Raw genomic sequence first — 15511 nt, 5'->3', positions numbered from 1 at the left:
TTCTGTTTGAAAATCGTAGCATGATTTTACAGAAATGTCTCTGAAGGTAGGAGATGTGGATTTGGTGCATGTATGTTGTTGGTAATTAAACATTACTATTTCTTTGACCTTATACGTATGGTTCACAAATTTGTCACTAATGAAAAATCTATTCTATTGGACTGTTCAATCATTGAGTGAAAAAATAGGTCTTTTTGAGTCCCCTTTCATAGTAATATTAATCTAATACCTAATAAAAACCTTTAGAGACCAAGCATTTAGAAATCTCTCACACACTTGTTTTACTTTAATTAGTCAGTTGTTTGTAGTGCTAATAAGACACATGTGATGCATACATGTCAGTCAATACAGAAATCAATAATAGGCTTTGTTACACATGCAAAAACCTGCTGGAGAGGCACAAATGTAAACCAAATAACCCACTTTGGGTTGTGAATGCTATATTACACAACTTGTGGCCAGTCTTGGTTGATTTCCTTTCAGAATGTGCTTTACATTTTTTCAAATCTGAATAGTAATTTTGTTTGTTTTTTGCTTCAGAGCCATCACAAAAGTGATTTTAAGGTCTCCATTAAACAAAATTGACCCCAATTACTTTATAACACATAGTAATTTATCAAATTTGAGTAATTTATCAATTATTGTAATTCCAAAGATGTTTGTTTGTTTTGTCTTATCTCTTATCAAAATGCATTAACTTGCTCGATCTCTGACATCACCAAGCTCTCTTATTTTTCAACTCTTCCCTTCCGACGTCCTGTAAAATAGTGACTACTTTTCACAATTCAATCAATTCCTAAAGATCAAATCTTGTCGTTAATGCGTCACATCATATGTGTACAGTGGGTTTGGAATGTGTTTAATGTTGATTTTAAGAGACGTTAATTATTGATTTACACTCTAACCTATTGATTCAGCACAGTAAACATTGTATGACCTATTCAGTTAAATACAGGGGTGTCCAAAGTCCGGCCCGTTTCATAATTTTCTCACCCTCATGCCATCACAGATGTGTATGACTTTCCTTCTGATGAACAGAAACAAAAGTTTTTAGAAGAATATTTCAGCTCTGTAGGTTCATATAATGCAAGTGAATGGTGACTAAAACTTTGATGCTCCAAAAAGTACATAAAGGCATTATAAAAATAATCCATAAAACTCCAGTGTTTAAATCAATGTCTTCAGAAGTTATCCTGTTGGTTTTGGGTGGGAACCGGCCATCTAATCACGTGTGGAGGCTTTACGCTATTCTCTGCAGTATCCACGCAGGACTCTCCACGCGCCCCACCGAGAGCGAGAACCACATTATTGTGACCACGAGGAGGTTACCCCATGTGACTGTACCCATTCTAGCAACCGGACCAATTGGTTGTTTGAACTGGAGTCACTCAGCACGCCCTGGATTCAAACTTAAGACTACAGGTGTGGTAGATCGCATCAATACTCGCTGAGATACCCAGGCCCCCAATGTCAAGATTTATAGTGAAAAAGGAGTTACAGTTTGGTATGTTCCCAAAACCGATTTGATCATATGGATTACTTTTATGCTGCCTTGAGTGCCTTCTGTGCTTTTTGAAACTTCAAAGTTTTGGACCTACAGAGCTGAGATACTCAAAATATTTGTGTTCCGCAGAAGAAAGAATGTCATACACATCTGGGATGACATGAGGGTGAGTAAATGATGAGAGAATTTTCCTGTTTGGGTGAACTGTTCTTTTAAATGTGGTGCTGTATGGTGACTGTAAAATGCATGATTTTAAGGATGTTTTATATTTATAGCATGATGTTTGAACACCACAGGACTAAAAAGGACATCTACATTTTGTATTGTGTGTGTTCAATGAATAAACCCATAAAATAATTTGTTTGTCATAGATCATAACTTCATATAACAGCTGAAAATGAGTGACATGATTCAATCTACCTCTCAAACAGTATGTTGAAAATTAACATTTCATGAAAACATTTCAGGTTTGTTTGCAGAAGCAGGGTTTGGAGAGAGATCTATTGGAAGTAAGAGGAACACTGAAGAACACGGAGACTGACCTGAGAGAGAGTCAGAAAAGAGAGACACAGACAGAGGCCAAACTCACGGTACTACAACAAACACGCACTACAGAATTATAGAAACCAGAATTCTGTGTGGCACTGAAATTACATAATTTTTTTTAGCACTGATCTAAAGATTAATTTGCATCATCACTCAAAATTGATCTCAGAATTCCCTGTATGGCATTCTATATGCTTAAAATTGTTTCTGTAAAAAAATACATGGAGGAAAATATTGTGGTTTATCACTATGTATTGTTTATTGGTTTATACAAATAAAAATGATTGGGTGTTTCTCCTACTTCTTCAAGGATTCAACAAAACCAGTTTCAATATTTTTTTTAATTCTTTTTTTTTTTTTTTTACATGAAGGTCTCTAAAACAGAACTGGAAACTTGTTATCAGACATTTATTTATTGTTGGTTCTTTTCAAATGACTTTTTATGTTTAGATTTGACTGTTTTAGTCTTGTCCCAGACCCAGACTTTTAATATTAATCTATGAAAATCCATGATAAAAATTCAAGTTATTTCATGTTTAAAAAAATTTAAACCGTAAAATAAACACAAACCATTTCAATATTTATTGTGTAAAAATGAATTTGTTAAAGTACAATTAAAATGGTAGCAATTTATTATAAAAAAAAAAAAAAACATAAAAAATGTCATTTTCATCAGCGTAATTTCCACCGTAGGATTCTATTAACCTGTTGATATGCATTTCCCACATGCGGTGGTGACGTCTAACTATGAAATCTGAGCAGCAATCATGTTGTAAAACTGTATATTATCTTATATATTAGAGTATCATAAACCAAATGAGCCTGTCTCCAAAGTCTATTTTTAAAAATGCAGCGGAGTTTTATTCATAGCAGTGTAGTCAGATTTTGTGTCGTCTTGAAAGGCGGAGCCTTAATTTTACTCTGTACACTGGCAGTGATATTTAGAGAATAAGCTTGCAGGAACCTCATTTTTTGTTCGATCATCTTCAAATTTGAAACGTAACTTCTTTAGACTTCTGGCTTTGAGAACATTGTATTTCTGGGTTGTATTATTTTTTTTTTTGTTTATAAAAACATGTTCAGCACAAACTATTTCCAATACTATAAACTTCAGCTTCTATAACTTTAGAAAATATATAAAAAATTATTAATATAGAACATATATTAATTCGGAAACTTTGGAAATAAAGCCCAAAATGTCTTCATTGAAAAAATACTACAACTGTGTCCATACTCCAACGGGTCCAGTAAATGCAACCATTTAAGTTCAGGTATGTCATTTTCATGGTTTGTGCTCAAAATTTGAGATGTGCTGGAAATTACACTGTGATAGATATTCACAACAACAACAACAAAAAATGGCAGAAATGCACTGTGCACATGTACATACACTTTTTTTTGTTGGACAAAAAAAAAAAAAAAACATTTTGAAAAGAGTTTATAGAGACTTTGAGACCCGAATTTGAAGAAACACCCGATCAAATGTTGTTAATTAGTCAGTAACAAGTGTAGAATTATTTTCATTTTTTTTAGCTAAATCGGCCAGCCCTAACACACAGACAGTTCAGACCAAGCTCTCAGTGCAACAATACTGTTACTGACTAAGCAGAACGGAGACTGAGATATAGCACCATTATCTCCTTATGACTAGTGTTTCATGCTGGGGCATGGGTTTAATCGCTTTATTTTTAGACTGCATTCAGCTTGTATTATAATCACCAAAAACTTTTATGCTGTTTGAAGAACTTTTATAAAAGACATGAGTCAGTGCAGTGTAATATTATATGAAGATCAGGATTTCCGTTTGATTCAAACTCTTTGTCTGTTTGAATATCTTAATTTTGTTTTATTAGGTGTGTGCTTTTGCAGACATGCCCTGTTCTGAACGCTTCTATGCTTAAAATGTTTAGTTACAAGGCTTCTCTTTGCTTCTGTTTTTATTATTGAAATTCTGTCCGTTTTAAACAATACAGTTTTTTTTTTTTTTATTGTTGCATATTTAAATATATATAATAGTCATGTAAAATGTTTGTCAAGCCTGTTTGTTATTGTGACCATGCACATCTCATCCTGTCCTTTAGGAGGCACTGAGGGAGAGTGAGAGTCTCACTGTGTCTCTGGGGCAGATGAAGAAACAGGAGAAAGCTCTGCAGGAGGAGGTGAAAAGACTGACTGAGGAGCTTGCTGAGGCCCTCAAGCTTATTAAAGAACTGCAGGGTGAGACGGGGAAAAATCTGGTCCCCCACGTACAAAGATTTTGTGTGTGTTAGCCCTGCCCTTTTCCTCATATCTCATGTGTTTGGCACCCTCTTTTGACCAAATTTCAACAGTGCACCTTCCAAAATCACATTGTACAAGAAGTCTGTCATGATTTAAACAGACAGTCTAGTAAAAAAAAAAAGTGTATTGCTATTGCTCACTCCAGATGTGACTATTATTATCAATTACTGTAATTATTCATTGCACATTATTAGTTGCACTTAAGTATGAGCTTTTTTTTTTTTTTTAATAACAAAATGTAATTAAACTGTTGACTAAGAATTCAGAAAAAATATCAAATAATCACAATATACATCATGACCATCATGTGTTTTTGCTTAAATATTACACCCGTTGAGCACATAAAATGTCCTTGAAATGTCCTGGAAAATTGTGCCTATAACATGTATTATAATACAACAAAAATGCTTAAATACTCTCTTCGACTTGTTGGTCGATTAGTCAACCTTCCTGGCCTTTCCCTGAACTATACTCTGTGCCATGCCTTACACCCCTTAATGGGATAGTTCACCCAAAAATTATTCTCTTATAATTTACTCACACTCATACTGTCACAAACTCATTCAACTTTTTTCTTCTATGAAACACAAAGCGAGATACTTTGAGATATTATGTGAATATATCCATTCAATGTACATCAATGGGAACCAACATTTTCAAGCTTCAAAAAGGAAATAATGGCAGTATAAAGGTAATCTATATGAATCAAGTGGTTAAATCCATGTCTTCTGAAGCTATACATTTGCTTTGGATGAGAAACAGACCAAATTGTATTTATTCACTATAAATCTTGACATTGGGCAAAATGGAATGGAGTGCAGGCTTCAGGACAGAGATGATTTGATGCTGCACCAGGTTGCCAGGTGCTCAATCCCAGTTTCTTTATACATCAGTAAGACATTGCATTTTTATTTTCTAGTGTTTACCATCAACATTTTGGCAATCGTGGTACATTTTAAAAGTATCCTCAAAAACTTCAACTGGAGATTCTATAATTTTAACTCTCATCTGCATTTTAAAAACAGCCCAACTGGGCGTGAAAACCTTAAACCTGGCAATACGGTATCTGGTCCATGTAGAGCGTTCTGTGCTTGTGCCAAGCATGTGGAATTGTGTGAGTGAGCTTCTATCATTAATGTGCCAAGGAGACTGTGGCTGTCAAGATGTAGAATGAATACATTTTGGTCTGTTTTCACCCAAAGTTGTATAGTTTCAGAAGACATGGTTTGAACAACTCTAGTCTTATGGATTACTTTCTTGATACCGTATGTGCTTTTTGGGGCTTGAAAAGTTTGGACCCATTAACATAAGTTATATGGGCAAAATCAACTCATGCATCCTTCAAAATATCAACTTGTTTATTGCAGAAGCAAGAAAGTAATACAAGTTCGAGACAGCATAAAGATGTAAATGATGATTTTTTTTGTGAACCTTTTTGTTTTCCCTTAAACCATCATAAAATCACTAATGAACCGCCAGACATTTGTATGATTATTATTAAGTAGGTTATTGAATGTGCCAGTGAATTGATTTCCTCCTTTTCTGTTTTCTTAATTTTTCTTTTATCTTTAGCTCAGCTGGCTGCTGCTCCTCCAGCAGTGTCTGTTTCTCACATCAGCTCTGTAGGAGACTGCTTCTCGCCCTCCATTTCACTCCACCGTGACCGCTCTCCTCCATACCAACACTCCACTCAGAAAAAGAGAGCTCTAAAAACAGGGAGAACTAGAGAAGAGGAGAGTAAGAAGTACCCCTCAGGCAGAGAACCAGGAGAGGGCATCGATTCTGAGCACATTGGGAACTTTGATTCTGAGGAGTCAAGAAAAAGAGTCATAACACATCAAAGTGGATCTCTAAGAATGAGTGAAGCTGATGTGGACATCTCTGTTACAGAACAAGAGACCGGCATATCATTTACGTCTGGTTCAATTAATGCCACAATGACTAAAAGTGAATCAGACACCTCTTGCAACCTACTGACAGATGTTGGAAATGCCACCTCAGGTAACCCAGAAAAATGTGACCCCACGTCTCAAAAAAATCTAAAGAAGGAGAATGCAGAGCTTCGTGATGAACTTAGAGAGGTTAAATATGAGCTTCAGAAGCGACTTGAGGACCTCGAGTCTCAGAGGAGGGCAGAAACGGAGGCAAGGACTAAACTGAAACAGCTGAGCCGCAAACACTCGACCCAGACAGAGCAGCAACGCGACAAAACTCTTGAGCTCAAAGAGAGCATCTGCAAACTGGAGACCCAACTGGAGCAAGAGAAGAAAGAGACCACAAAACTGAGAGAATCTCTTGATGTGTTCGAAAGAGAAGCTGAGAAGAGACTGGAAGAGAATGAGAAAGATGATAAAGAGTCTACAAGGCTGAAGGAAGTCTTGGCTGAGATGGAGAAAAAGGAGACAGCCATGAAGGAAGAGATGGTGGGAATGAAAAAAGAGCTAGAAGACCTTCAGCTCAAGCTTGCACAGGAACGGGAGGAAAGAGAGCTTGAGAGAGAAGAGAAGAAGCAGCAAATCAGAAAAGAAGAGATGGAAGGATTGAAGATTGCACGGCTTCAAGAAGAGCTGGACAATCTTCGCAAGTCTGCGAGTTTAGAAGAGAAGATATCAAAAGACAATCTTCCTGTGACATATTTACAACTAGAATGCCACATAAGCACTGATAAGATAGCTCTTGTAGAAAATGAAAATGATTTGCAAGAGTCCATATGTGACTCTGTGAACCTTCAGAACACTTTGGTCCGCAAAGAAACCAGAACAATGCAAGTGATTACGGATCTTGGACAACCAGGGACAACCACACAGAGCAGGACATCAACCACTGAAATAAGAGGGACAGAAGCTTCAGAAATGGACAGCACTACTGTTTTAGTTTTGGAGGTAGAGTGCTTGAAGGGGGCAAGAGACCGGGAGGCAGAAAAGGCAAAGCTAGCCCAAGGAAAGCTGGAAGTCCTTCAGAAGCAAGTGACCAAAGAGACCAAGCTTCTGACCCAAGCTTTTGAAAGCCAAAGCAGACATATTGAGAACCTACTCGGAGAGCTGCATCATAAAGAGTGCACCCTCCAGAGGAAGTGCGAGGAACTGCAAAAATGTCAAGAGAAAATCTGTCTTCTAGAAGAAGAAACGCATACTAGGGAGGACATCATCCTCAATAAGGCCTCTACACATCCTGAAACATCAATAGAGATCTCAAGAGAACTTAGTTGTGATTCCGTCTTCAGCAACACAAGCATTAGCGACCATGACATTTTTAATGACGATATGTCAAACATTTTGAAGGTCTTGCAGCCTAGTGTGCAGCTGCCTGTTGAACACTCCGTTAATGAAACCATTGAAGAAACCAACATTAGTGATATATCTCATAAGCTGCAAGTAGTGACTGAAGTTTCCAAGCTGCATGAATTATGTATCACTTCAGACATACATTCTGGAAATGCTCCAAATTCTGAAGCACATGCTCTTTCTGAGATACTTGATAAGAACGCAAAGGAATCGGAGTACTCCACTGTAGCAAGTTCTCACTTGCAAACTGAACAGTCGGGAGTACTGAACTTTCAACATGACATTCCAGAACACAACACAGATGATGTCAGTGAGCTGGAAAGGGTAACAAAGCAATTACAAGATGCTCAGCTTCAACTGAATGTGTTGAAGGCTCAGAATGGTGAGCTTGCTCTTGAGGGAGGCGTGGCAAAAGAAGAACTGCTGTCCATTAGACAAGAAAATGAAGGGTTAAGATTGAAACTAAGACACATGGACAAAGACAATATCTCTGAACAAAATGCTGCCTTGTCTTTGATCAAAACTAAAAACAATGGTCCGTCAGGAACAAAAACAGATGGAAAACAAAACAGCGCCCCCTTAGGACAGGAGGAGTCTGTTGAACTTGATGAAAACTTTAAAGATGGAGATATGGAAGGCAAAGAGGAGAGTACAAGATGTGAATATGACTGCTCATCTAAAGCAGAGGTTGACTCTCTTCAGGAGCAGGTAAATTTAAGGTCAAAACTTTTTTACTTTTATATTCTTAGTAGTTCCTGGTCTCATTAAGCGCGTTTCCACAATCGGGCCAGACAGTTTGCACAGTTATTTCACTTACAGTGAGAGCAGAAATATCAGATGCTGAAAACATATTTAAATATTTCAGTGGAAACATCACAAAAAAATGGCAAATTATTATTGCTCTGAATGCCTGAATCCTACTTGATGCAAGTACCTGAACATAGACCAAAGCACATAGCCAACACGTTGCCAACGTGTGGTCCAGTTGAACATGCTTAACGGGTGTTCTTGCATTGCTGTGGCAGTAACAAACCTCAGTACTCAAGGAGGCAATATAGTGACCTTCAAATGTTTGTGCCAGTGTGTTATTAATCAGGTAAGTTGCCAAAAATGTATAGATCTTATCTTGCACTTCTATGATGGTAATTAACTTAAAGAGTAAACTCAATTTAGAAGTGGACAGTTCACATTAATGTCAGCTATAGATCCCCTAGCGGCAATGTTGAGAATGCAACACAAATACATTATATGCTGACGTATATACACATTTCAGAATGCCGCAACGCTCTAAATCGAGCTTACATACCTAGAAGTATCTGCATTTACTTGCTTGCGAAGAGTATGTTTTGGGCTTGAGAGTTAGTTTTTTTAATCCCTAACCCCAAGTATTACATTTTGGCACGTAACTTGTGATTCAGCTTGTGGTTTATTTTATTTGCCTGATAAATGATAAACTGGTGAAAAGTGTGATCACATTGACCCTGTTTACATCTGGTATTAAGATGGACAATCCAATCAAAAGTGGTCAACGCTAAATACAGGTACAAACGTCTTCAAAATGTTTTGTGATTGGATCACAAAAACCACCTACCGAGGAAGTTAAAAACGCATGTGACCACATCACATTTGAGTTTTAAATGCCAATACATCTGTCAATCAACCTCTGTGCTAAAACAAGAGATTAAACTTTGCCGGTTACAAGTGGCTTTAAAAGCATAATTAACCATCCAATCTGAAAATTTGAAAAACAGCAAACCTAAACATGCACTAGAACTTACCAGAACGCCTTAAATGTGCCTGATATCAACATGTAGTGACACAGATGAGAAGTACACATGTCTGAAGCTCAGTTAAAACAGGTTCTCCTCTAAAATAATGGAGAATTCTGCTCAAAATTTTGCATTTGTGATTGGATAAAATTTAAACCGCATCTAGAAAGAAAAGTGTGATTGATGTGCGTCGTCATGAAATCGGAGACCCTCCCCTTGAAATTTGAGCTCATAGTCACTGGAGACCAGGTGTAAAAGTGATGTGTCTCACCTGACCACATGTGATTGGACACCTGAGATGCATCTTAATGCCAGGTGTAAATGGGGATAGCAAATCTATAGACTCTAGTTTATTTTTTATTTGTTTGATCCATATTCTGTGTGACCCCCAGATACAAGCACTACAAGCTCAGATCCAGCACCTCTCTGAGCAGAACAAAAAACAAGCTGAGGAACTAGAATTCTGGAATAACTCAGTCATGGGAAAAACAGTGGGCAGCAACTCCTCCACCGTCGTACTTAAAGATTTTGAGATATTCCTCCCCTGCAGACCCACCGAGCTACAGATGCAGTCCCAACAGACTAGGTAACATACCGTACAGCGGTATTTGACTGACATTTGTTTAAGATAAGTATGTGATAAGCGGTACAGTAGTGTAAACTGTGATTGTTCCTAATGCATTTAGAAAGCAATGTAAGGCTCTTAAATTGAATTATGGAAATGTTGGTACTGAGGAATGTTGGTACTGAGGTAGTACATTTTGGGAAGGTAAACACAGGTCTTGCGTATGAGTGAAGTTTATGCAAGACCCTTTCCCTTCTCATCAGTCTACACACTGTCTGCTATAGGACCATGATGCACCAGTGCACTGTCACAGACATGACATATCAGTGTGGACTAGAGGAACGGAATGAGCAGACCAACTTGGGGGAACATGTGTTGCCTGAAACGCATATGGTGAATGACGTGAGTGAATCTCGGGGACCTGCTGAGGCAAGTAAAGTCTCATAACATGCATGTGTTTTATATATTCACAAATTCTGAAATGTGATTAAGGCTTCAGGTTTGACATTGGTGATGCCAAACAGCTTCAGGGATAGGAATCATAAGGAATTTAATGATTTTGGTTATGATTCTGATTCCTTAAAGGTTCTTTTTTGATTGAATGTTTATGATTGAATATGTTTATTATATTTAGAAAATTGTTCAATTTACGGTTGTCAGCAGGCTGTTGATAAATGATTAGATCATTTCAGGTTTCAACTAAGCAGATATAACAAATCAGAAATAGATTTAAAACAAATCTTGCAAAAAGTCATTACAAAGACTTGATGTCTTTTCAAAGAAATTTGAAATGCAATCCAATAGTTGGTCGTAATTCAACTACTGTTCTGTATATATTAACAAAAAATTCTAAACAATATCCTTGAACCTTAGAAATGATTTGTTTCTATGGATTGCTTCATTAATTCACCTCTATATATCTTACAGTGTTTTCAAAACAAGGAAAATACTCCAGGCAGCAGTGGCCATAGTAAAACGTTATTATATATAGAAATATACATGTCAACTTTACCTACCTGTTGAGGCTGCTGCCATTTTCGTTGTACATAGTCACAACAGGCAAGTTGGAGCTTTCCTATAATTCCTAGTTTACTTAATTATGAGTTCCACAAAGATGTTTTTATAAGTCGGAATCTCGTAAAAAAAAATACGGAGACTTGTGTACATACGACTTGCGAGACTTTATTTGCTTCCAGTTGGACATGACTGAAATTACATAATTAAAAGGAATCAGCTCATTCGTTTGGGAACCACATTAAATTGGTTGCACTGTGTGTCACTTTGTAGAAGAACCAGCTCATAAAAGCCATTTGTTCACTAATTGAACTACACTGGTTGTGCTGTATGTGTTTCGTGCTTTAGATTCAAAAGAATCTACTCGTATGAGTCATTTGTTGGGGAATCACACTATACTGGATCTGAAATAAACACCCGCCATGCGGCAAATGTGGTTAATTTTTCTATTGGCCTGTGTTCTGGCGGGTGCTTTTTCCTTTCTCTTAGTGGCCATGTCAGCTTCTGAAAGGAATGTTCCAGTTTTGTCCTGAAGGGGGCTCTGTTGACCTACTGTCAGCAAGGTCAATTGAGAGGGGTTTAGGCAGAACGACCTTTAGCTAGTTTCCCGCTGATCATCGATAGCCTCAGTTAGCAGTACATAAAAGAAAGATGACGGCAATGTTGAGGACCATTCTTGTTATCGTAAAGAAGGGAAGACCACTCTTGGATTTCGAGTGGATGTGCAAGTAAATTGTATTTACCCACCACACACACACACAGAGACTCTGGTAATAATGGCATTGTTTTACAGAAACCCGAGGGATTTTCATGAAATTCTGTTTTGTTAACGGTTATTTAACATGCATCCTTCCAGCGATGCGGACAGAAATCAGACTAAAATAAGCAGTGTTTTTCAGCGCTGCAACACTGCTACTGAACTAACAAATGAAAAATTTGTTTTGTCAAAATTGAATCTAAACAAATGACTCTTGAGACATTTATTTTTAATCTACTGAATGAAAGATAATGCGTGACCAGTGTAATCAAAATCTCCCAAAAATGACTGTTTCAGATGGTTCTTTTGAGAGAATCAACAACTACAGCTCTACCAGTGTTGTCCGATTCACAAACGTATGACCCTTTTTTGTGAATTAACAAGCCTTCTGTATCAGTTGGAGGCTGACTGAATAAATCTGATTGAATTATTTGACCCACTGGAAATAACTCAAGAACTGTTATTGTATTATATGTGCTAAACATTTAGTTTTTTTGTAATAAGTGAATAATCTGAAGAATTTTTTTTTTTACAGGCAATTAAATATTTCATAAATAATAAAATTGTAAAAATCAATTTTAAACATTCATATAATATTTTTTATTTGTCTCATGTCTCTCAAATCCATTTTTAAAATGCAATAAAACAATAAAAAAAAATTGGCCTGCAAGAAATCTGACTGGCTGGTAATTTTTTTCATCTACCAGCCAGCTTGCTGTAGACTCAGCAAGAATCAACTCATAGAAGTCATTTGTTCAGGAATCAGACTACACTTGTGCTGTAGATTCAGTAGCGGGGCAGCACGAATAAGAGCTGGTTCTCAATTCCATACCTATTTATGCGTCTCATAACCAAAACCAAATGCAAGTATAAATATGCAAAAGTACTAATGACTACTGAGAGATGCAACTCGACCACATCTGATCCTGTTTATGGAAAAGTGCACCTGGCGCTTGGTGGATTTTTCCTTGTGTAGTCTACGAAAGAAATTCAAATGAGTTTGGAATGACATGATGGTGAGTGAATGATGATAGAATATTAATTATTAGGAGAAATAACCCTTTACTACTTTAAATTGTTTTCAGGACCTCATGACTGTAAATGAGAAGGTAATGACGAAAGAAAATGCTCAACAGAGCAACAATGTTGACCATGGTAACGAATGTCCTCCAGTCTGTGTCTCAGATATACTGACTAGTAACACTAAAGACAAACAGTCACTTCATCAGACCAAATTAACAGATAATGATGATTCAGAGATGCAGAGGACTGCCTCAATGTCTCAGAATCAGACCAAATCAGGTGCACCTGGAGAAAACAGCCAAATAGATGCCTTAATCGATGTTCTGTTCTCAACCAAAGTAATCATCTCAAAGCCAACCACAGAGTCCCATGGGCCTAAAAATGCCCAGATTTCTGGCCATAATGAGGTTGAAACTATGGAAACTGCTGCTTTTGATCAACAAGGCCATTGTTGTGGAGACACAACAGATCAACAGAACAAATATCACACTACTGTAGAAGTTTCGGTACGAAGCAAGAACGACTCTAACGCTGCTCAGGGTCAAAGGGTAGAGGTCAGCAATGTCACTGGATATCCTAACAGAATGGAAGTCAGGGAGGTCCAGGGTGTGTCCACTCAGACAGAGGAGAGCAGACAGCCTCTAGAGAAGCGACCTCTCCTCCATGCCAGCACACAGACAGATGGTGTAGAGCTAGAGACCGAGGAAGATTTTAAAGAGCCTGCAGACTCTCCCCCCCTGCCATCTGTTACAGACAAACTGCTGTTGTCCAAGGTGTTCCCTATGAGTAACCCAGCTCACCTCGCAGAACGCATCCGACAAAACCGCAGCCGCATGTCTGCTGCTCACGATGATACAGAATACGAGCCGTACGGTCTACCAGAGGTTGTTATGAAAGGTGAGATTAACCCTGACCAAAATTGTGGGTATATAACTTAAATATACTTGTATTTTTTTAAATCTTGTGTACATATATTCTCATCTAAACATACATACTACTTTTATATTACATATATACTTATTCTTTTGCAGGATTTGCTGATATCCCCAGTGGGCCAGCTTGTCCATACGTCCTGCGTAGAGGTCTACTGGGTACTGATGCGATGCCCCTCCCACGCAGAGAGGCCACACCCGAGGAGGAAGATGAAGACATTGAGCCATAGTACTCTCACGCACCTATACAGCATAGGTATTTGCTGTGTTCCATCTCCTTAATATGTTTAGAAAAGCATTTGAAATTATTTGCACTGCTCTTTTTGATTATTCTAATGTAATAAAAAATGATTCACATTTTCTCTATGCCCTGTTTTAGGCTCTTCTGTTGGAATTAAAGGAATTTTACTTCCTCTTTAAGTGTCAACAGTACCTCCTCTGCACATCGTGGGACACTTATGATAATCTTTGGGCTGAATCAAATGGTTTAGAATTTAAAGGCTTTAATGCTTTTTTTTTTTTTAACTTGCTTTAAAGAAATGCCTTATTGTGAATATTGATGTCATATATAGTTTTGTTTGAGTACTGGAGGCAAATTTGCTTAGATACTGATGTAATATATTTTTGTTTGTATAGAGATGGTGTCAGCCTCTGTTTTATAAGACTTGAAGTTTGTGAATTGCCTTATTTATTGACAGACACTCCTTGTAGATTTTCCTTTATGCACTACTCTGTGAGTGTGTGTGTGTGTGTGCGTGGTAAGAGTCAGATCACCATGAGCCTGTTTCCAATCCTTGTATGGTGATTCACTGTGAAAGACCGTTTCTCTCTCTCTATTTGTGTCTCTGTCTAACAACTTTCTAACGCACAGTGGAGTATTTATATTATCTGGCCCTTTGTAATAAAGCATGGGAGGAATGGATGCACTGTTGATTAGATTAATTTATTTAAATTGAGTGTATGTGTGTCCATGTGTTTTATGCTTTCTGTTTGTGTGTGTTGTCTACACATTTGCTACAATGCATGTTTCTTCTAAATGTGAAATGATTTTTAGATGGGTATGTTTACATTATTAAACTTTGTTAGTGAAATACATATGTTGCTTTGTACTTTAAGATTTGCATTCTGGAAAACTGTGTCTGCCTTATCTGAAAAAATACGTCTTAAGTTTTTAGATTCATTAAAAATAAGGGCTGTCAATTGATTTAATTTTTTATTCAAATAGCACGACATGCAGATTAATCAAATCAATATTTCATTTAGCAATATATAAGTATTTGCTGAAATAGGCCCCCAAATAAAGATCATTCAAATATAATAATCAAAATCATAAATATAATATAAATAGCTAAATATAATAAATGTAATTAAGAAAACATGACATTTAGGCAGACATATAAAGCATTGATTAGACAATACAAAGTGTATTTTTGTGCTGTTTTTGGAGCGTCTCACTGGTTTATAGCATTTCTAGCCTTCAATGCAATATCTCAGCTCTGTAGGTCCTCACAATGCTAGTGAATGGGTACAAAATATTGAAGCTCCAAAAAGCACAAAGGCAGCTTAAAAGTAATCCATTAGACTCCAGTGCTTAAATCTATATGTTCAGAAACAATATGATAGGTTTGAGTGAGAAACGGATCAATATTAAAAGATGAAGTCAGAAGTTTACATGCACCTTAGCCAAATGCATTTAACTCAGTTGTTCACAATTCCTGACATTTAATCATAGAAAACATTCCCTGTCTTAGGTCAGTTAGGATCACTACTTTATTTAAGAATGTGAAATGTCAGAATAATAGTAGAGAGAATGATTTATTTCAGATTTTATTTCTTT

The 15511-nt window shown here is 37.1% G+C and overlaps 1 protein-coding gene across 1 annotated transcript in view; it reads left to right on the top strand.

Moving 5' to 3' along the window:
- LOC127659413 (centromere protein F-like) overlaps positions 1-14836 on the top strand; it is a 36680-nt gene extending 21844 nt beyond the window's left edge. Inside the window, exons 10-17 of the mRNA XM_052149214.1 lie at positions 1972-2094; positions 4132-4267; positions 5903-8322; positions 9776-9969; positions 10233-10377; positions 12805-13639; positions 13774-13930; positions 14054-14836. Of these exons, the coding sequence (XP_052005174.1) occupies positions 1972-2094; positions 4132-4267; positions 5903-8322; positions 9776-9969; positions 10233-10377; positions 12805-13639; positions 13774-13904 (3984 nt within the window). The 3' untranslated portion in view covers positions 13905-13930; positions 14054-14836. The remainder of the gene's footprint in view (positions 1-1971; positions 2095-4131; positions 4268-5902; positions 8323-9775; positions 9970-10232; positions 10378-12804; positions 13640-13773; positions 13931-14053) is intronic.
- Positions 14837-15511: the final 675 nt, after the last annotated feature.

Source organism: Xyrauchen texanus, chromosome 19 (assembly GCF_025860055.1).
Source record: "Xyrauchen texanus isolate HMW12.3.18 chromosome 19, RBS_HiC_50CHRs, whole genome shotgun sequence".
NCBI classification, from domain to species: Eukaryota; Metazoa; Chordata; class Actinopteri; order Cypriniformes; family Catostomidae; genus Xyrauchen; species Xyrauchen texanus.
The sequence above is the reverse complement of the archived record's forward strand: the minus strand, read 5'-3'. Positions and strand labels throughout refer to the sequence as shown.